The sequence below is a fragment of the Athene cunicularia genome, assembly GCF_003259725.1.
Source record: "Athene cunicularia isolate RWA chromosome 6 unlocalized genomic scaffold, athCun1 chr6_part1, whole genome shotgun sequence".
Lineage (NCBI taxonomy): Eukaryota > Metazoa > Chordata > Aves > Strigiformes > Strigidae > Athene > Athene cunicularia.
The window spans coordinates 13,254,526-13,276,997 of NW_020799105.1; the positions used below are offsets into that span (position 1 = coordinate 13,254,526).

Sequence of the window (22,472 nt, forward strand, 5' to 3'; positions counted from 1 at the left end):
GTGTGTGTGTGTGTGTGTGTGTGTGTGTGTGTGTAAGATTTGCAGATGCTCTAGTGGGATTTCTGCTGTCTTGAGTTCAAAGCTGAAACTCGAAAAAGAGCACTTCCTGATTTCAGTGAACAGTGCCAGGAAAGGGATTAGACACATGAGACTGCTTTCCTGAGAGGCAGAAGAGCTTGATTCTACTCACTGGATTTGACCTATCACTACTTTGTACTCATCAGTTCAAAGGACAACAGTGTTCCCCATTTCTTCATCTTCCCAGCCCTCCTTTCTGTCCTTCCTCCCTATGATCATATCCCTTTTCTCCCTTGAGGCTGCTGCCTTCCTAACTCAGTCTGAGATCTTGGTCTTTCTGCAGGGAAGGGTGAGGACCATGAGTACTGCCTGAGCAATCTTGCCTCCCAGACAGGGCAGCCTGGCAGAGACAATAAACATCACACATTAAATTAAGAACTGGATGCACAGCAATGCAAGCTGCCTGCAAAAACCACAGAAGAGCAGCTTCCTCACCTGGAACACCTGGGGGTCCAGTGGGGCCGGCTGGGCCTGGGGGACCTGGTGGGCCTGGCAGAGCAATAGTTGATGAACCCTCTGAAACACAAACACACATCCAGCAAATGTGTAACACATCTATCCTTAAGGAATGACATATCTACAGCATATGTATTCTCCCAATACAGGGAGCCCCAGTAGTACAGGTCTGACACACAGTCAAGATGAATTTAGGAGACATAACAAAAAACAGAGAAAATCCTCCAAAAGCAGAAGTGTTTGAACTCCCACTGCGCTACATACCAGCACTTATGACTTTTCCAGGAGCTCCAGGTTCTCCTAAGAAAACAAAAAGACAAAGAATTAACTTCTTTTTTGGGGAAGATCTGTCTCTAGCTCAATGACACTGTCTTATTAAACATGTGATTTCTGTTCTTTTTGCTCTTGATCTTGTCTGAAAAGTCATGGCAGCAGGTGGTCATGTGGGAAGCAACAGAGCTCATCTAATCCAGAGGTATCTTCTGATCAGCTTTCCAAGCATGACATCTGCCAGTATAAGCAATAGGCCCTGATTTATCCGAGGCAGGCACACAGCTTCCACTGCAGTCACCAGGCATCATACTCATAGGCTCAGGGCAGAACCGGTTTTGCTAAGGTCTTCTCAGTGGAGAGCTCTCATGCTGAGTGCCTCAGCAGATGCCCTGCCTTTCGTGTATGCTCAGGGAGGCTTTGGCTACTGTTTCTCAAACACTCCCTTCCTAAATCCACTAGATGCCACTGTTGATTCAGGGACTGGTCAGCAAAGCAGATAATCCTCCCTAAAATGAAGTGCTTAGAGACAAAATGAGTATTAGGGAAGAAACAAAACTCACCTTTAGCCCCTGGTCGGCCTGGGTTGCCTGGAAGTCCTGATATGAGGTAGATGAACAATTTAAAATGGTTAGTGCAAATCCATTTGCTCTATTTTCTCCAGTTACCCCAGTTGAGCTTCACTTACAGGTTTATAGAAGGAACTCCCTGTTCAAGACCCTGGCTTTCAGCATTTACAAGCAGGTCCCTGACAGCAAGTGGAGGAATTCACAGTGGACTGTAGACTGAGCTGGTAGTGTCCCTGGGCATAGTTAAGGGCTTCCCTTCTCCCACTGCTCCCTGGATGATGGCACTGCTCCCCAGATTTACCCTGGTACTGCTCCCTGTCCTGAGGCTCTTGGATAAATTCCTTGGTGACTTGCCCCCCAAACCAGCTCTGCTTGCAGACATCGCATCCTCTGTTTCCACCTCTATTGCTACATCCTCTCAACTGTTTCTGCTGATGATTAGAAGGACTTTTCAGTGATGCACATGAAATATGTTATTTATTGCAAACTATGTTTTGGGGAGAGGCAAATTTTCAACACTCCAAGGTCCTGCATTCTGCAAAAACTACACACCAAGCACAGAATCTGCCTCAAAAGCCAAAGGAGGTGCAGAAACCTTGGGATATCACTTTGGAAGCCCTGAGCAGCACAGAGGGGAAATTACCAAGATTTTTTCAGCCCATGTCAAAGTGTGTCATTGATTAATTGGAACATGGTGGAAAAGCCTACCTGGTGGTCCCTGTGGTCCTGTGAGACCTGGCAGAAAAAGGTAAAAATTCCAAGATGTCTAAACAAGTTTCAGGTTCAGGACAGGGAGAGAAAGTTTACATTTACTTGAAATTACAGCACACAGTCCACAAGTGGTGTAAATTGGCTTAGTACCTGGTATGTAAACTGAACATTGGCTAATAGCAGCTCATGTTTGCAGTGTGTGCAATCCTGGGATCACAAAGGGTCTAGATTCCCTGTATGTTTTCCTTTCATCATCATCTCACAGTACAGAGATCCTCAGCCAGCCTTAACTTCAAATTAAGACTGGAAATTGTTGACAAAGACATCTGTGTTCCTGGCTGACCAGAAAGTATTTTTGTTCTCTGTATGCTTTACCTGGCTGTCCTGTGTCTCCAGAGGGTCCTGGAGGGCCTCGGGCTCCTGGCATTCCCATAAGACCTGGTTCACCTAGGGATATAATCACCATGAACAAGCCAGAAGTCACTGACTTCTTACAATCTACCAATCCATTCAAGCTTGGCCACCAACTGTTTGTTCTGCAGCACTTTCTACCTATTGTATCCTCATAGCCAACTGGCCATTTTCAGCATCAGTGTTTGGGAGATGATCATCAGTGACAGAAGAGTTCTGTAGTGAGAACTCTGTCTCAAGTTTACAGCCAGCTCCATTATATGTCTTAGTTCCATGCTTAAGTGGTTGCCTCTTCAGTTCTGAGACAGCAAGATCCCAGAACATGAATCTGTTGCTATTTTCTCCCATCTCTTTTGCAAATAAACCTCCTGTCAAATCATAAAGTTCCTGACTTTTACCTGAAGGGAAACCCTTACCTTTTTCACCTGCCTGTCCATCACGGCCAGCTTGTCCTGTCCAAAGAAAAGAGATTGTTAGGGACTGCTGAAATAGTACCACAGTTGCCCTGTCCTCCTACTAAGCACAGCACAGCCCCAAACACAAGAGAGTGGCTTTTTATCATACTGCATCTGAAAGAAACCTTAGCTGCAGTTACTGAAGATCCAGAAAACATTCACTTGAAAATTAGGTATCGGACATATTTTCTGAGCATACAGACTAATCTTAGCTATCTAGAGAAAACACCTAGGATCACAACCAGTATGATTCCACTCCCATATTGTTTCTTTGTCTGTGCTCACAGAAACACACTCTGGGTGCCTCACATATAAACATGGCTGTTTCCTGTTACCCACCTACAGGTCCTTTAGCCCCTGGCTCTCCTGGAGGACCAGGCATTCCTCTTGAGCCTTGTTCACCTGTAGTAAAATGGTATGAAAATGAATCAAAAAAATCTTGGTGAAGATATAGTTTATGACTGTCAGCAATATTTAGTGCTTTAGCAATTGAAATACAGCATTGACATGATGTTCAGGCCTCAAGACTCATGACTGTCTCTGGGCATTAGAAAAGCTCAAGTGACCTCAATACAGGGCACAGGAGGGAGAAATTCCCTAAAGGTAAATACAAAGATCGCTACCAAGATTACTGGAATCAAGAATGGTATCTATTTGTTTAAAACTTGGGTGCAAAAATAAAACTCCTATAACCAGTAACATCATAATTTTTCAGAAAGCTAACTGGGATTCACTGGGCTATACTGTTATTCGAAAACTCAAATAAAGCACGTGTATTTTAGATAGCCTGTTATTCCAGGAAAACAGTCCACTGACCTGTCATTCCACGAGAACCCTTCTCACCCTGATCACCTGTGGTACAAAAAAGGGAAGGATTCTGTGAGATTATTTCATTCTAAAATGTTTCCATCAGAGAAAATAAAGTCTGCTTTAGCAGCCAAAGAAGAATAGGGTTAATACCCATAGACAGTATCCATACCTAAAGGAATCTAATGAAAATATCCACAAAAGATATCTAATTGATCTACATACCTTTGGGTCCAGGGGCTCCAATGGCTCCTTTCTCACCTGAAAGATATATGGGCGATTGATAAATAGTGATAAGTCAGAAGGGAAAGGAATTTCATGCATCAAGAAAAAATCATAGGGAAAATACAGATACTCTGATGCCAGACAAACACAAACTTGAAATTCCTTTCCTTCAATACAGCTCCATCCATCCAACCATGTTTCCTCAACTAGACTGTTCTATTACCTCTGTGTCTCTTATATTTCTCAAGATTTGCCTGCAATCATTGACTAAGTTTAGTTCCTCCTCCCCTTTCCTCAGTCTTATGCTTTTTTTTGCCCCTAGCATCAAAATGCTACATGTTCATGTCTGCTACTCAGAGCAGTGCTAGAAAAGCACATCAGATAGGGCTGCTGTAATTGCTGAGGGGAAGAGAAGCTTACCTTTAGCACCTGGGAGACCTGCTTCTCCTCTAAATCCTTGTAGGCCTGGAGGACCTGCAGAAAAATGAGATGGGGGTTTTAACTCATCCCACTCACCATTATGTATCACTAAAGAAGAAAAACTATGAGAAGCTGTCATACTGGTTTTGTTTTCTCTAGTTTATAGATGCCATATTAAAGGAATGCAACACTCACCTGGAGGACCTTGTGGGCCTGGAGAACCCATCAGACCTGTGAAAAAGGAACATGGATTTTCTTTCAGTAACAGCACAATTAAAATGTGAACAAATCTATTTCGGTTTGCTCAACAGCATCTACAAAACAGGTGTTTAGCAGATTGGAATCCGCCCAGCCATTGGAAGAACTTGCATCACTGGCATCCTCAAAACAAGGACAACAAATGTACACAGCTTAGTTCTTGTGACACAGAGGAAGTGGTTTTCCCTAAAGTAAACAGACTCAAGCCGTCCATCTTGGCTGAGATGCTGGGATCTGTGCTTCAGCTAGGACCCACTTTTTTATAGTGCAACTTTTATTGCAGTTACATGGACTGTAGAGCTGTTAGAAGCCTGTTAGGGATATGAGTTTACTTTATTATTTCTGAAAGCATAATAAAACCAGCTGGAAATATCACACATCTTAAAGATTGCTGTTTTGAGAAACCTCCCTGCCAATCCCCATTCTTACTAAAAATCTCCAAGTATTTATTGCTCTAAAGGTTATGTGTACCTACCAAAGTAAATCTTACCTAAAACGGGGACCATTAGTTCAATTTTCTGATTACTGCAGTGCAACACAAGTGAAACAGGAAGGCTGGAGTGCCCATTTACCCATAACTAGTTTGCTACGCTCTCTCTGTTCATCTTCATATTTACCTTTAAGGCCAGCAGAACCTGGGGGACCAGGTGGCCCTGGAGGACCTGGCTCACCAACACCACCTGCAGAGTAAGAGCATGAATAGATACTGTAGAATACAATTGTGATACTATTTTTTCATTATCCCATCTTCTGTTATTCTTTCTCTACCAAATGTCATGAATAATCTGTTAGTCAGTTCAGAACACCCAAATAAGCATGATTGTCCAAGAAAAAAATCCCATCTCATTGGGCTTTAGGATGAGTAAGACAAATTCCCCAGATTTGGTGACCTGGATAACTGGGAAGATGACCTTGATACTACGTGCTTTTGATTCTGCCAGACTCAAACCTGACTGGCACTGAGACCTGGCAAACCAAAACAAACTTTGTTTATGCACTGTAAATTTGGCAGAAAAAAATCCCTTAGGCCAGATTTGTCTGGGCTGAGAAATGTCTGACATGAAATTTGGTTTTGAATAACCAAATCAAATTCTATCACTGAGGTGTTTTATAAATTGTGACCAAACTCTAGCTTTTGTCCATCTCTACTTTATCCAAGAATGGGACACCTAGTTCCTACCTCTGTCTCCTTTTTCTCCAAATCCAGGTGGTCCAGGCTCCCCTCGAGGTCCTGGTAGACCTTCTCGACCTCTTTGTCCCATGGGACCTTCCATGCCAGGATCACCTAGAGAAAACAAATGCCTGTAAAAAAACCATGTCTATGGGAGGCCTTGGGCAAGAGGATCCATGGCCACCTCTGTGGGGGAAGGAAACGATCACACCAACCTGGTGTCTGTATTCCCATGCCATCTGTCAACCAGTTGTGAGAGACTCACAGCATTGACAGAGATGCTTACCCATGCTACCTTTCTGTCCTTTTGGTCCTTCTGGTCCTTGGTGTCCAATTGGACCAGGAATGCCTGGAAAGAAAAATACAACAGATATTCAGGATTCTTGCCTGTGTAGCATGAGAGAATAACATGCAAATTAGGGGAGCCTGAAGCCCAGAGGGATCCATCGGCTAGGGTAAAGAATATATTATTTCAAAGGTGGGTACTTGAATAGGGATCTCTTAAGAAGAACACAATAAATATAAGAGCACAAGGAAGTTGGGCCAGGTATTTATGCAGCTTTGGGACTCTGTCAAAGGTAGGCTGGGATCTTCACAACCCCAAATTAGGCATGTTCGACTAAGTGGAAATCAGGCTGAGGCCTTGCTTGTAACCAAGTCTCTGAGCTGTGTCTGTAGCTCAGCACCAATGTATTAATCAAGTGACTTAGTCTATGCCAAATATTGACTCTTTAGAAAACCACCTTGAGCCAGGTTTGAGCAGTGCCTACTGTAATGTCACTAAATGTGCTCCCCCAAAGGGGAGCTGTACTACTGCCCACCTGGGACACCAGGAAGTCCTCGCTCTCCTGTAAAGAGAAAGAAATAGAGAGTCAGTGGGGAACAAGTCTTCCCTGTTTGACACTTTGACTGACACTCACCACTCATAAAAAATGAGTTTATGTTCCTGGTGTGTTTACAAGTTCTACTGTCTCCAACAATGCCACATTGGCCCCTTTGTATTTATGCAATGGATTGAATAATTTATACCACACAAAATCCTCTTAAGAACTCTGTGATTAAACCAGGCAGAGCTTGGCTTCAGTAATGACTTTCATGCAAGTGAAAGAAATTTCTAGATTCAAAGTGAGATCTATCATCTCTTCTACTGTGAACTCTAAAATTGTCTTTGCCTGGAAGAAGAGCAAAAAAACCCAACCATCACAACAGTATCTGAACTACAGAATGCATCAGCTTCTCTAACTTCTGGAGTAACAAAAATCCATTCACTACCCATGCCCTGTGCCAGGCTGCCAAACTACCTGAGAAAGAAGGTAACTCCAGACTCACCTCTGGGACCTTGCATTCCCATGTCACCTGAGAAAAGAAGAAAGAAAAATAAAATCAGGAGAGATCCTGGAGGTATTTCCAATGATTACTCATTAATTTTGTTTTTCTAGTTGCTTTCCCACCTTCAAAGAAACATAAAGGAGTTTTGCATGAACAGGGACACTTCACACTTGAATAGTGCAGGATCAGACCCATCCCACTAGTGGTAAACAGGATCTGGCCTTTCATACCAGCACAATGCAAGACTGGGCCTCCTGTATTAGTTCTGCATGCGATCAGGGCCTCTACAGTTTATGCAGCAAACCATCAGGACTACGGAAATGATTGTCCCCCTGTACTCAGCACTGGTGAGGCCACTCTGAATACTGTGTCCAGTTTTGGGCCCCTCGCTACAAGAAAGGCATTGAGGTGCTGGAGCATCTCCAAAGGGCAACAAAGCTGGTGAAGGGTCTAGAGAACAAGTCTTATGAGAAGCAGCTGAGGGAACTGGGGTTGTTTAGCCTGGAGAAAAGAAGGTTCAGGGAAAGCTTTATCACTCTACAGCTACCTGAAAGGAGGTTGTAGTGAGGTGGGTGTCAGTCTCTTCTCCCAGGTAACAAGGGACAGGACAAGAGGAAATGGCCTCAAGTTGTGCCAGAGGAGGTTTAGACTGGATATCAGGAAAAATGTCTTCACTGAAAGGGTTGTCAAGCATTGGAACAGGCTGCCCAGTGAAGTGGTTGAGTCACCATCCGTGGAGGCATTTAAAAAATGTGTAGATGTGGTGCTTAGGGACATGGTTCAGTGGTGGACTTGGCAGTGGTAGGTTAACAGTTGGACTCGATGATCTTCAAGATCTTTTCCAACCCAAATGACTCTATGATTCTTTTTGTTCAACTATAAACCAGCTTCATCTTTCTCACTTGCCCCCTGTGACAACATCCACCCCAAACTCGTGCATTGCCAGAGCCAAGACATAGGACAGGGGAAAAGAAGGACTATATGGCTGTACCTTTCTCACCAGGTTCTCCTCTCTCCCCTCGGAAGTAACCTGTAACAGGAAGTGAAGAGGCTGTTAAAGTGCATTGTACATCAGAATAGCTACTCGTTTCATGTACAAGGATCATTCTATTTGGATTTTGAGGCTGCAGGTAGTACAGGCTATCAAGCACAGCGTGGTTTTGTAAGTAGTTTCCTCAGCAAATTTGCTTTTGCCAATCCATGAGACTTCTGAAGCTGGGAGAATGTAGGCTCTTCTGTTCTTAACCTATTTCCATCATCTGCTAAACAGAAGTAAATCATCTTTCCCTTGCTAACAAATGCAGCATGAGGAGTAAAGTGTCAATTCATTTTTCTGTGTAGTTCTTTCAAAATGGAAAACTCACTTGCTACAGCAAACATGATGGGTCCTGGCACAGGATGGCATGTCTACAACCTCCTTTCTTCTCCCTTTTCTGCTGGCTTTAAGGGATGCACCACCAGTGTTAGTGGTAGCACTCTGAGCTCCAGCACAGCCTGTCTGTGAGGACAGGTGAGGGCACTATTTTTGACAGACTTTACTGCACTCTAAAAGTCGTGGTCTTAGGCCCTTGGGCAAGGAAATCCTCCCACTCCCCTTTAAATAATCTGGTCTCACACAGCATCACAGACATTGACTCTGCTCACCTCGTTCCATTTCTTTGTTCAGTCTGTTCTTCACCATCAACCAGACTGACTCTTCATTTTCATAAGCAAAGGTTGAGGAGGGTGAAATACCATGAAGAAAGTCTACTCTTGAAACATCCTTTTCTAATTTTGAATTCCCTTGGTTAATTGCCAGGAGGCCACCATTGATTTTTTCCAGGTTTTCCACACGAGATTTCAGTTTTCTCACTTCTTCCGCTGGAAGGTTAAAGTAAAATGCTAGAGAACATGTTGCCACAGATGAATGCCTGAAATACCTACTTCTAACAGCAGGGACAAGGTAACTGTGTAAAATATCTATGGCCACTGAATTTTGCAGGACTGGTCTTTGTTTTGCTAGCAGGGATATCTGGAGTTTAAATGACAACTTCGGAATATGTTAGTTTCTGAGAAGTAAGACCTCAGATCTCAGGAGTTTTCCTATCCTACTCACCCCCAGACTATATAACCCCTTATCAAAGGTTTATATTCCTTATCCATTCTTCCTGTCCATTTGTAATATCTTAGTGGCAGTCAACATCAAGCTGAATGTTCTCTGGCTTGATATCTCTGGTACTTGGTCTCTTTGCCAGCTTATACCCTCTGCTGTTCTAACCCATTTAACATTTTGTTTCTCAGTTATTTCTTACCCAGAGCAATGAGTCCAAAAAGCAATCCAAGGAGAAGCAACCAGGCCAGAAGCAAACCCAGGAGCCACTTCCACCAGCTACAGCAGGAACGACAGGGACACCAGGATGGTGCTGATCCAATTGCACCCCCTGCATCACCATTTCGTATTTCTGGAAGAGGGAAGGGGCAGTCTCCTGGTTAGTGAAGAGTTCCTTGATTTAGAGTCAAGAAACTCTTAGAATAAAGACACCAAGGTTTGTCCCATTATACAAAGGGCTATAGAGAAAAATCTTTGCACACTACTCTGCACATGGTGGGTGTATTTCTAGTCCCTGTGGAAGCTGGGAAGAGCATTCCCAGTAGGAATTCCAACAGGGGACAACACTCAGTGTGTTTTAAAATAACAGCTGAAAAATGTGATCCCCTTGGGGTCAATTGTTTGTATAGTTTTAAGCCATAAATGACAGCAATAGCCAGCATGGTTTGTGTGAGACCTCTCTTCTGCATAAATCTGTCCTGGTAGCAGGATGCAGCTGTACTGTCAGCTATCTGATTTTCTCCAGCAACAAAAAAACACCCCAACTGCCCACTTATCCACAAGCAAATCACTGGTACCAATTTTTCTGGCATGTGCTCTGCTCATTACAGACAGAGTAGTCTCCTGAATATTCCCTCCCTGCACAGAGATCACTCATGTCACTCAAGAACAATTGGGTTTTTGTATATTGTGCTTTGGTGCTTTTCCCAATGAATGTCTGAATTGCATCACGTACCTGCATAAGTGGCTTTGTCCCTTGTTGGCACAGATTTCAGTCCTCCTGTTTTAACAGGAGTAAAAGAGGTTTTAACAGTCTTTCCATCATGATTAAACTTAGAGCATGGTCTTGAAAGGGGAAGGTAGTAACGGAGGCAGAAAGAGAAAGTTCTATTGCATTTCCACAGGGACAAACTTACCATTTGCATCTGAAGCATAAGAGGAGGAAAAACCCTGCTTCTCTTTCTTCAGGGTGTCTTCTACAAAGGATCCTGAAGAGGAACCAAATATAATTAAAAACATTACACAAGGAGTTCAACCAGGCCTACCTTCTTTCATTGGCAAAAGGCATATATTTTTTATTAGGAAGATACAATAGCTCTTCCTGTTTAAACCAGATCCAGATTTTTGCTTTCAAAGCTCCTGAACTTTGTGAAATATTCCAAAGCACACTACGGAGCTTCAAATGCAAAAGCTAGACCTAGATTGCAGCTGACATGGTTAAAGGCTAAGTGCCTGCCAGAGCTTCTTGTCTGGCTTGCAGGGGTTTGAGTCAGGTGTAGTGTCCTGAACTCTGAAATCCCCTTATGATTAGTCTCCACTTCTTGGCCCTCAGCATATCTATGTGTCCTGAAGAAAAGTTACCTCCATTAAGCCCAGTGGAAGAGGCACTAAAGACCTTCCCACTGTCCTTTGTCATGATCAAGAGCTCCATCTCCTTCTTTGCTGGGGCATTCTCCTTCTCCAGCAGCAGGAACTTGCAGTCTTTGCGCAGAATGTCATCTCCCTGGGAGCTCAGAATTGTTCCCCCTAGAATATTGGTAAAGAATGGGAAAGAGGAGGAGATGAGTGTGGGTACACTGAGTGATAACTATAAGCCATAACACTTGTCCTTTGAAATAGTTAGTCCCATTGTTACTGGGGTTGCCACTACTATAAACACCCAGAGAGAGACACACTGGTCACTGAAGCTAAGACAAGAGCTGTGCATGTCATTAGATTTCTTTAGAGTTGTGTATTTCACTAGCAGCGGAGCAACTGCTACCAGAAATTGAGAGCATCTGGAATTCAACTACATATAGAAATTATTTGATCAATGGCCTCTTTGCTTCTCAAACACACTTTAGAATCATAGAAACTCAGTCTGAGAGAGACATTCAAGGGTCATCAGAGCCAGCACAGCTCAAGCTGAGGAGCACCTTTAGCAGATCTACTCTGTCAAGCTCAAAGCACTCCATATCCTTGGGAGCCAGGCATGCTTATGAGGCATTGAACTGTAGCTTACTAAGGTTTGGCACAGGCCAAATAAGGCTCAAAAAACATCATTGTGTTCATCCTTCTGCCGTTAGGCAGTATCAAGTATGCCTGGAATGGTGTACAAACTGAATTAGCACACAAATTGACACAACTCTGAAAATCAATATAACCAGAATGATATTATTCCATTATTCTAGCACAAACCCAGTGTAAACTTGTATTAGAAATGTCATAATAACTTCTGTGTTATTTACATCTATTTTTAAGCCTCATCTTTGGGAGTCCTTGGATTACAAAAGAAACATGGCTTCCCTTACACAAAAAATAAAAGACTAATTTATATCTCTCAGAGATGCAGAAAAAAGCTGGAAAAGACGAATCCCAGCTGTTCAAGGACAAAAGGCCAGTAGAAAGACCTCAACTTCTCTCATTTAAAAAAAATCATCTGATGAATTTTGAGTGGTTGAGGCTGATACTACTGCAAAATGATGTTTAAGAGCAACCTTACAAATGTTTTGGCTTCAAATAAAGCACAATTTCACATGTGATCTTCTGTCCATTTACCTGCTTACTGAACAGAAATAGCTGCAATTAAATCATCAGGTTACCACAGAGTGGGGCAGATCTGAATCAGACCAGCTCATTTGCTCATTCTTATCTTCTGGCTCATTTGCTTTCTTTTCAGAAGAGTAGTCGTAGGAGACTTGGCTAGTGACAATCCATGCTCCCAAGGAGCCAGGTGTTAGTGTCACTCAACTAGCTGAACCTCTAACTAATTTTTATCATGATATGCTTGTACAAGGCCATGCCTAAACAACAGCGAATGACAAACTCACCTGCTGAGGAAGACACACCAGTACTTGCCATGGTGTTACTCTGAGAAGTGTTCTTCAGCCCATATGCTGCAACAAAAAAATTCAAAAATGAAAGAGAGGAAGGATAACAAGGTATCTACACACACCAACCCTGGGCTCCACACAATTTAAAAACTCTTTTCTCATTCAGGGTACCTAGGACAACTCAAACAAGCAAGGGCTTCCCCAGCAAGCAAATCTCCAGTGCTTTCATAGGCACTGGGAGCTGTTCTGCACAGGCAAAGCAGAGAAAATATTCCTCAATATCCCCTTATACCACATTACTTCACACAATAAGATGATAATGAAGGAGTCTGTCAATATGAACTTTCTAGTCACTATAGAAAAGGTGGGAGAGGAAACACACAATGGTGACCTTCACACTTTCTCTAGGCTTCAATTGTTGCTGACCTGCGGAGGCTGCAGTAGCATTCTGGGTCAGGGTTGAAGAGCTTGGAGACAGGTTGTTTTGAACTCCAAACACTGCAAAGAAAAACATTACAATGGGAGTTATAGGAATCCTGCAGTGCAGGTGGTATTCTGGCTAAAACCAACACAAACCCAGTGATAATAATGACAACCTCTCCCATGAAATTTTGCCAGCTGGCTGGAGACATCACAGACCTAAGCTTTCTGTTCAAAGATCTTCCTTACAAAATGGTATTTTCACTAGATCATTTTTCTGTAAGTTATTGTTGGCCCAGTACAATAATGGCGACCTTTTTAAAATACTATCTCAAGTTAGATTGCAAGGCCACTCTCATGGCTGCATGGACATTTCTCCAGGTAGGGCACTTGGGAAAAAGGTAATTTTGGAAAACCAGCTTGGTCTGACTAAGGGAAATTTAAGCAGATAACTGCACACAGTACGTGTCAAAGTACTGTCCAGACAGAAGCAAATGGCTTGGAAGGTGGCACCTTTGGTGCCAGACTCTGTGGCAATATTAGTGCAGTGTACAGACTGCTCTCATACAGCCTGCTCTCTTTGCAGGCCTAGTCAGAGACCCTGTATGATGGCACTGTGATGTGTAGACACAGTGTGTGCGACTGAAAGATAAGTGGTTTAGTGACATTGAAGACAGTCTGCCAGCAGCCCCAAGCCAGGTGAGGCAAAGGGAAATTACAAGGAAAAGTGACAGAGGAGTAATGGACCTTTATGGATTAGGACACATGAGTTTATTTTTTAAAGAATTATCCTGAGCAGTTCTAGGGAAGAAACAGGCTAGTCTAACAGATGTCTTTCAAAAAACTAAATATTCTCCTTGGAAAATCTCTAGTTTTTCCTGCCTCCCAGACACAAATAGTCAGGAATTAACACCAGCTATACTGGGCTGACTCAGAATAAATTCACCATAACCAAAGAATAACTGGGGTATGCAGAGAAGCTGCTGACATTAGATGAGGAACAGAAGAGAAATGGAGTGATATAGGTATTATTCCATTGTACATGTCTGCCAGGACTGTGGTGCTGTGAAAGTGTGAAGGGAAAAATAGAAAAATCTGACCTGTAGAGGAAGTGCTCAGGCCTGCATTCAGAGTATGATTGCTGGGAGCCAGGTTATTTGGAACACCAAAAACTGCAAAAAGAGGAAGTGAAATGTTATTGCTTCTCTCGAATCAGAAATTCAGCACCCAAAGGTCAGTGGCAGAATCACAGAAATTAAGTGACTTGGAAATGCAGTTAGTGAAAACACAACAACTGCAGAGATGAAAAATCCTGAAAATTGTGACACCAAACCACTCTTCTAATGAACTGACAAAGGGGAGAAAATCCCACATCAGACAAGTTGCAATCATGAGACAGTGTGAGAAAGCAAAGCTTTTAATAGTATGCTATCATAAAGCTTCCTGTGTTTTTTCTCTGCAGCTGGGAAATGCAGTGTCCCCGGCATTTAGAAGTGGGCCTTACAAAGTGTAAGCACACTCAACACTTACTGATTACATCTTTAGTGTACGAGGACTGAAGGGTTAGGCCCAGTCCTTCTTACAATGGGCCAGGATAATCCAACGTTAACTAGAGTCTGAAACTAGTTTTGAGAGGGAATGTGAGACTGATCTTACTGATAAAGGTATCGACAAAGTTTAGTGATAGATCAGGCAGTCAGGACAATAGATCTTCACAAAGAAGGATTTTCAAATGCAGTCAGTGTAGAAACAGAGAGCACCAAGTGTCAGAAAACCAGAGAAAATTCAAGCATATCTCCTGCCATCTCTATTCTTCCACCATTTTAGTTCTTGCTGTGCAAAAGAAAGGACTGCTGTTGACCCAGTTTCAGTATGGAGTTACATCCCTCAAGCCTGGGCGGTCCAGGGAGCATACCTGATCCCGTAGAGTGAGACATAGCATTGATCAAGGAAGAGCTGTTGTGGTATCCACCAAGGGAAGATCCAGCAGGCAGAGTGGATGACCACATGTATGAAGGGTGGCCAGTATTCACTATGGTTGTATCATATGTCCCTGACACTGTAAAAAACCCAAACAAACATAAGTGGTTTTCAATGAGACCAGGCTTTTGTCTTAGCATGAATTACAGTTTTACCTGACAAACAACTTCATCTGCCTTAAATTTCAATTATCCTTGTGGAGCCAACACAATGACTCCAGGTTAACATGGTATAACTGATCTCAAATGCCAGCTGATTAGAGCCCACCTGAATTCTAACCAATTGAGTAAAGATTGACCTGACAGCATGATCATTCACAAAACACCCTGAAGAGATTTCATCTCTTGTAGATGCTATGATAACAGAATAAAACACTTTGGTCTGCCATTCTGTTAACAAATTATCCTGGGCCATGGGATGTATGACTTTTGCTTCCCACATATGGCTCTGATACATTCACTAGTGTATTGGACTAAAATTCCCAGTTTTAGACAGGTTTTGAGCCATGTGCAAGAAAAAAGGTATTGCTTGTTCCTAGATACTGGTGGAGGACAGTGGAGTGAATGTGAATACCACTGCCTCAAGCACTGTGGTGAGCCTTATAAATAATAAAAGCTGGTTATAGTATTTTAAGTACCATTTCTATTATTATCATGTTCTAGTGATCTCTGAACTGTGTGGTGTGACCAATAAATCAAACAAACACTGACCCAAATGTTGTCTTCAGTGCTTTCTCCATCTTGCTTGGAGATAAGCAATCAAATCACTCTAAGACATATTTGCCTAGAGCTCTTGTCTCTGCCAGAACCACCTCTGAATTAAAGCTGGTGGCAGCAGAAACTGGCTTATTTTTATGGAGATTAGACAACACATTAGAAAGCTACCCAAGATGGCTCTTGTTAGGGCAACATATTGACAGCCCTCCTGCATTCTGACCCTTTTTCTGTATTGCCACCACTGTCTGGGACAGAGACCATGTATTCTTACTTGGATGTTCTTAGCAACTGCGTATTTTTATGGCACATAATGTTTGGAATGGCTCCAGCATTGCTCAACATCCTCTGCCAAGTACCTGACTGAGAGCTCTCAGTAACCATCTTTGTCTCCACCACAGCCTTCTTCGGTATCGGAAGCGTACTTGACGGTGAACGAGTAGGGCTGCAGCTGGCTGATCGACTTCCTTTCAGCAAACGTTTCACATCATCCAACTCCGTCCCTGTCAGGAAAAGCAAGTGTCCAGACTCACCCAAAACCCACTGTTTCATTGATCTGTAATCTTGCCCTGGCTAAGTTATTCAGTAGAATTTACCTGTGAGTGTCTATGACATTGTACTTTCTGGAGGTGCCACTTATTAACAAAGCTTCAGGGCCTCATTTCTGAGACTAAGTACAACGACATCCTTGCAAGACCACCATCACACCCACAGCATGCTTCCTTGCTCAGAAAGGGGGAAACAAATGAATGTTCTTAACAGGAAAAAAGGAATGACATGCTGCTACTTGTCATCATGAGGATTGGGTCCCAGAGACACTGCAGACACACCCAGAGCAGTAACACCCTCCCTCTTATACCTGATCCCCCTGGAATGAAAGCCATGGCACTTACATCTGCCAGAGGGAGATGCGCTCTGCAGTCGGACTCGTATTTCACTCTCTGGGAAGAGAAAAAACAGATCATGAATATGGAGCAATATGTATTTGTGCCCTGGGCTGGGAATGAATCTTTAGGCTGAATTCCTTCCTTCTTGCTGTCTATGTTCCATCTTGATGTCTTGCTGCTTGATCTGAGCAGCACTCATGGCCCATGTGAACTGGTTCTAAATTGGTTTGAGTGACTTTTTGTTTTGGGGTCACATTTTGATACTTAATTCCAGAGATCTGCATTATCCTCATTGAGGGCCTCTGTTGAAAACAATAGCATTTTTACTGCCTGACATACAGAAGGCCTTATTATGCAGTCCTCAATCACATTGATATTCCCACTCATCACTATTATTGTTATTGTTATTGTCTTTCTGGACAAAAACCTAGAGAGCCAAAATAAAGCTTACCTAAATACACAAATTCCCTACTACCGCTTGGGTAGAATTCACAGAGTAATCTCTACAATGGGCTGTATAATTTAGTCTCTTACAACCTGCTGACTTCTGTTTTGGCTCACTGAACGTAACCAGGCCAGTTGTAAGCCAACATTCTCACCAGGTACTCGATTCTTGATTACTGACTTTTACTGTCCAGCACAGGAGACTATAGAGTTAATGTGATTTGGTTGGGGCAACCCTTTAAACTTGCTGCCCACAAGCAAACTGGTCAGCCAGGACATGCAATACACACTCCTCAAGATGAAATTTGACAGTGCGTGCACTATAAAACAAACACTAGCTTTGGCACTCATGTGAAGAAACTGATGGATTGAAATTATTTTCTGAAGTAATATGAGAAGCTGGAGCTGATTCTCTGGTGTCTGTTTTATTATGTATGGCCTCGTTCTGCTGGGAGCTCAGGTACGTAGTGTACTAAAGGAAATTGTGAAGATCTGAGGTAGAATAATTGGTAACTGTGACACTCCAGGAGGAGTGTGCAAAAGCACACTTTGATTTATATCCACTGCTAAAATTAACTTGGATAAAGCGACATTATAGTTTTCTCTTCAAGCAACTGGGAACAGATATTACACTCGTACAGAGCAATATAATTCTGCTTTCTCCAACGCTGTTAATAAATTATTAGAAAAGCTGAATGATTTAAACAATGCAGAGCTTTACACTGAGCTGGCTAAACAGACCACAGCAAGTCCACAATTTCCTCACCACCTCTTTTCCACCAGTGTGAGATCATTTCAGGGTACAGCCTTATGGTTTGTAAGATAGATTGCAGTAGGAGGAACATGAATACAATTACTGTAAATATGTCAGAGGTGGGTCACAGAGCATGGATGGACTAAGTTTACGCTAGTGAACAGACAAGATGGAAAACTGTGTCCTATGGCCCCTGATGTCCAGGTCCCTGGGTAGATCCTCCTTTCTGACACAGTACAAACCACCATGACCATCACTAGGGTCAATTTTTACTCCAAGCTTGTTTAAACAGTAGCTTACAGATAAATAGTTCACATCTGCAGTGGTGTAAATCCACGTACCTCATCTGACTACACTTAAACTGATACACATCTCTACACTTAAACTGATTATTCCAGCTAAGGAATGGGTCCATTTAACACACCTTGAATCATACTGAAGAAAACAAAGGAGGCTTCTAAAAGAACAGCATCACTCACCTCGACTTTGGCTTCTCCCTCTTGTGGAGGCAGATGCTGTGAACAGCAATGAGAGAAAAGCAGTATTAGGCTTTACTGTCTGTGACATCTCTGAAAATGAACACACAGATCTTGCTCAGAGTGTTCAGATTCAGATAGTGACCTTTACTTGGGGCACAATGGGGAGAATTGAACCCTTAGAGTTTTTACCAGGTCTCCTTGAGATCATAAGGTATCTTAAAGAATCAGTAGCACCTTTAGCATTTCTGGACCAACTGCTGTTTCTTCTTGTACACATAAATGCTCACAAATGATCTCCCATTTCAACAGACCAAAAGGAAGCTAGTAGGCCTGTTTACCTCACTGACCAAGGTTGGACACTGTGAAACCCTGCCTCCTCTCTGAGCCAGAAAGACAGCCTGATCATATTGTTTCACTCTGCACTGAGTAAGACTGGCAGCTCAGAGTCTGGACAGGGCAAGCTCACTTCTGACAATGTTTGGTGTAAATATCACTTGACAGACAGTTCATCTTTCCATATAAGCATGTTGAAGCCTAGAAAAGAGCTACTGGAAAAATATATCCAGCAAGGGCTCAAAATCCTTAAAGTCTGGGTTTTCTTGCTTGAAGCTGTTCTCCCAACTATGGTGGGTGGGGAGAATGTTATGAAACATCCCATGTCTATGTTCTCCTGTCCATGTCCTATTCCATATGGGGAGCATCACAAAAATCAGTTGAGGGTAGCAAATATGCAGTATGCACCCTCTGTTTGAGTATGTATCAGCTAGAGACCCTGCTGTCAGCTGTTAATGTAAATTCCAAACAACTCCTCCAAAGTCATGGAGCTGTACTTGCTGCCCAACACAGAGGTAGCTTAGGTAGAGTAAGACACAGCAATGTGCAAAAAGCCACCGTAATCACCAACTCACATGACCTTGCCATAATGTTCAGAGGAACAGCTCTAAAAAGAACATACCAAACTCTTTTCTGGGAAACTCAGGAGAAGAATTGGCACTGGAGCTCCCTGCAAAGAACAGAAGGTGTTCATTAATACTCTGCACAAGATCATTAAAAGCTTTCAAATCATGTCCTCCTGGTAACTGTTTAATCCCAGTGGGCAACAAACATTTACATTTTAAAAAGAAGCTATTCAAGCTTACATGAAAGAGCTGCTAATGTCTTTCAACAAAAATATGCCACAGCTCCTTTTAGGAATGAGCATTACTATAAATAGGACTTAATCGTTAAAATGTGTCCCTGATGGCTTATTTCCTAGCAAAACCACAGAGGCATTCTTGTGCTATTTGGGACAATCCTGCATTAATGTGACCTCAGAGTGCACTATACATTGTCTCCTTTCTATAGCATGTTCTGTGATACCTTCATATGTTGCATGGCGGTTGACATAGGTTTTTCTTTCAAATGTTGAGCCAGGTGATTTGGTGAGAGTAGAGCTGGGAGACTGGGTTTGTCTGTAGCCAGAGGATGATGATGATGAATTCAGTCTACCACTTCCACCTACAGGTAAAAAAAAACACCCTCAGCAGATTGAAGATATGTCCTGGATGTACACCCTGGATCCCTTGAATGCTTTATGTTACTGTCTTCTGAGCTGGACAGATTTGCCTTGGTACCTCAACAACTAGAGATGGGCAAAGAACTACACTTGGGTCTAACTCTGACTGTCCTCAGCATTCACTGAAGAGAAAAGTATTGGTTATCTTTGTGGTTTCAAAACAAATCTTGCCAATGATAAATGACAGCAGGTTTTGGCCTAGGGTTATTAATGAGTCATCTCCCCTAGGCAGAATATTCAAACCAACATCCCCATTCAAAACTCATAAATCTGGCTCTGGATGGTGCTGGGTTTTGATTTGGATACAGATTCACCTGTAAACTCAAGTGTTATATGACTCAGGCCACAAAAATTGGGAGATTGTTAAGCTAAACTCTAAGTGTTGAAGGATGCAATTCATGAGATAAGGAAAAGCAGAGATGAGTCCACTTCCATTCCAAAGCAGCTATCCACACTCTCACTTCTGTCATGCCTTAGTCAGTTCATTTTCTGGAGAAGTGATTGAGGGCGTCAGGCCCAAGACAGCCTGAAGGGGTTTAGTGGCTCTTATATTTAGCCAGTCCTCTGGAGAAAGAACTGAGCAGCCATAATTAGTGTGTTCATACTCTTGTATGAGATCTAATGCTGGAGGATGATTAGAGTGCAGCAAAACGGGAACCCTGTGATAAAGTGTATCTATGCTGCTCAGCAGGATCAGACTGGGTATTGTTTACCCATCACTGCAAAGAGAACATGCCCTTTTGATCTCAACAGTGTGTATTCTTGCCAAATTTCCCCTCTACAAGGACCTGTTTTGCTCAGTAACTTTTCCACTTAATTCAGAAAAAAGAACTACTGTGACAAGTAGGCCTCTGTTGGAAGCATTCTGCAAGCAGAGTGGGAAAGCACAGATCAGAAAATGCTCTGTGAAACTTCAAGAATTCATTATCTCTGAAGTTCAGATTCTTTTCTCTTCCTCCATACACTGAAAAAAAATAACAAGGGGGATGACAGTCCTGCAGAGTCATCTGAGTTTGCAGGGCTTGGTTCAGTTCTCAGACTGGTGCCAGTCCAGCAATTAGACTGACACCTGCCCTCAGGCAAAGTGATCCCACACTCTGACCTTTAATTGGTAGGGAGGTGTCTGTCAGATCTATTGGGTATGGCTAATTCTCCTGTCGAGCTTCCAAGCTACACTTCACTCCCTTTGGTTTGTCAACTCTTTTGGAGCATGGAGAACGTCTTCTACAAAGATAATTATACAGTCTGTCCCACGGGGGACAGAGAGAGGGGTGTGCCAGAAACCTGGCTAGGAAGCTTATTCTTCAGAAACCTTTGCTATGACAATCTAACAGCTGGGCAAAGAATGCTGTCAGAGAAGAATTATGTTTTTATGGAGTAGACAGCACATACAGATTTAGCACATCCAGAAAATCTGGCAGACTGTTCAGAGTGCTAAGTCATGGACAAACACACACAAGAAAATATTTTCTAGAAAATTCTTTAATAGTATGCTATCCTCAGCAAGATCAACAAAAAGATCAACCTAAACCATCTTTTGAACAAAAATAGTCAGAAAGACTGCGATTTGGAAATCCTGAAAGAAGGGAAATTTTGTTTCCGAATGACTTCTTAACAACAGTGGGAATGGCATTTTTTGTTGTCCTTCTGCTGAAATCAGGTTTTCCCTGTGGAAAATTGGAACTTTGCCATTTACTCACCCATCCTCACACCCAACTTTAGTGAAGGAATACCTTTGTATTTGCCACTTTTACTTTCATAAACCCTGTTTTCCTTACTTCTGGCTCACCCTACCTCCCTACCCTGATTCTCTCCTCAGACCATTTATGCTGCATTTGCTCTCTGTTTCCTCACTGTACATTGCCTTCATTCCTTACTTGAAGTCACATAGCTGCTGCCATGGGTGTAAGTCCTCTTTTCCACTCCGCTTCCTCCAGTGTGGGATGATGTTTTGAGCCCACTGCTGCTCCCTCCTTCTGGAAGAGATGAGCACAAAATGAAACATTCTCTCAGGGTAAAAGATGAGAAGAGCAAGGACACAGCAAAACTGTCCTCACACTCAATTACAAGTATAGCTTCCTGTCTAGGAGATATCAGAGCTGCAGAGAAGTGTCTTGGCAGAGCAGATAAGCATTCACACTGCAGACACAGCAGGTTTGTATTCAAGTTTTGTTCCATACATGGACTGAAGGATACTCTTGTTAACCCTCATCATAAATGAGATGATAGTGTTATTTCTTTCCAACCCAGCTGCAGAAAGCTAACCAAGAATATGCTGGTATAAAGAGTATGAGGGATTCTTCCCTAGTTGGTACTTGTATTTTCTGATATTACTCAAACATCTGATATTACTCAAATCACCATTGACATCTGATATTACCCAAAAATAATCAATCACTGTTGTCAACTGGATGACAGGGGAATACACTGCAGCCCCAGCAGTGGAGGCTGCAGACCCATCACTTTTGACCCTTGTCTCCAAGAGACAGTTACCACTGGAGACCCTATATCTGGGCTTAAGTCCTTGGAGAGTTTGGTTTACCAGTCTTAGCGGACTGTGCGGCTTTGTTTCTGACAATACCCAGACAGTTCCCCACATACTGCTCCTTCTCTCCACTAACAAGTATTTTGGGAGAGACATTTCTGAAAATAGCTTCTCTTTGGGTACAAGTCTTTCTGCACCAAGACCTGCTGCATCCAGGGGTTTATGGAAATAATGTAGTCAAATAGCACGGAAGGGGACAAAACAATGACTGATAATTACTTACTGGGTGGCAAGGACGTCAGTCTTGTGGTTACAGTCTCTGTGATAACTGAGGAAAGAAAGTATAGCCAAACAAGATCAATGTTCTACTTAATTTCCATGGATGAGCATGACTCATTCAAAGAAGATCAACTCATTTAAAGCAAGTCCCTTAAGACCACACTGTATGGGGGCTGCAGTCTCATTAACACAAAA

The 22,472-nt window shown here is 42.7% G+C and overlaps 1 protein-coding gene across 1 annotated transcript in view; it reads right to left on the bottom strand.

Moving 5' to 3' along the window:
- COL17A1 (collagen type XVII alpha 1 chain) overlaps window positions 1-22,472 on the bottom strand; it is a 41,538-nt gene that overhangs the window by 13,718 nt on the left and 5,348 nt on the right. The window contains exons 3-35 of the mRNA XM_026851283.1: window positions 22,282-22,326; window positions 21,391-21,489; window positions 19,318-19,455; window positions 18,914-18,961; window positions 17,959-17,994; window positions 16,288-16,335; window positions 15,754-15,897; window positions 14,617-14,760; window positions 13,802-13,873; window positions 12,708-12,779; window positions 12,279-12,344; window positions 10,831-10,995; window positions 10,386-10,457; window positions 10,205-10,249; window positions 9,452-9,601; window positions 8,805-9,020; window positions 8,152-8,190; window positions 7,161-7,187; window positions 6,653-6,679; window positions 6,118-6,180; window positions 5,841-5,945; window positions 5,278-5,340; window positions 4,598-4,633; window positions 4,403-4,456; window positions 3,983-4,018; window positions 3,767-3,802; window positions 3,290-3,352; window positions 2,912-2,947; window positions 2,460-2,531; window positions 2,082-2,108; window positions 1,368-1,403; window positions 799-834; window positions 514-594 (exon numbers count right to left, since the gene is read on the bottom strand). Of these exons, the coding sequence (XP_026707084.1) occupies window positions 514-594; window positions 799-834; window positions 1,368-1,403; window positions 2,082-2,108; window positions 2,460-2,531; window positions 2,912-2,947; window positions 3,290-3,352; window positions 3,767-3,802; window positions 3,983-4,018; window positions 4,403-4,456; window positions 4,598-4,633; window positions 5,278-5,340; window positions 5,841-5,945; window positions 6,118-6,180; window positions 6,653-6,679; window positions 7,161-7,187; window positions 8,152-8,190; window positions 8,805-9,020; window positions 9,452-9,601; window positions 10,205-10,249; window positions 10,386-10,457; window positions 10,831-10,995; window positions 12,279-12,344; window positions 12,708-12,779; window positions 13,802-13,873; window positions 14,617-14,760; window positions 15,754-15,897; window positions 16,288-16,335; window positions 17,959-17,994; window positions 18,914-18,961; window positions 19,318-19,455; window positions 21,391-21,489; window positions 22,282-22,326 (2,397 nt within the window). The remainder of the gene's footprint in view (window positions 1-513; window positions 595-798; window positions 835-1,367; window positions 1,404-2,081; window positions 2,109-2,459; window positions 2,532-2,911; window positions 2,948-3,289; window positions 3,353-3,766; window positions 3,803-3,982; window positions 4,019-4,402; window positions 4,457-4,597; window positions 4,634-5,277; window positions 5,341-5,840; window positions 5,946-6,117; window positions 6,181-6,652; window positions 6,680-7,160; window positions 7,188-8,151; window positions 8,191-8,804; window positions 9,021-9,451; window positions 9,602-10,204; window positions 10,250-10,385; window positions 10,458-10,830; window positions 10,996-12,278; window positions 12,345-12,707; window positions 12,780-13,801; window positions 13,874-14,616; window positions 14,761-15,753; window positions 15,898-16,287; window positions 16,336-17,958; window positions 17,995-18,913; window positions 18,962-19,317; window positions 19,456-21,390; window positions 21,490-22,281; window positions 22,327-22,472) is intronic.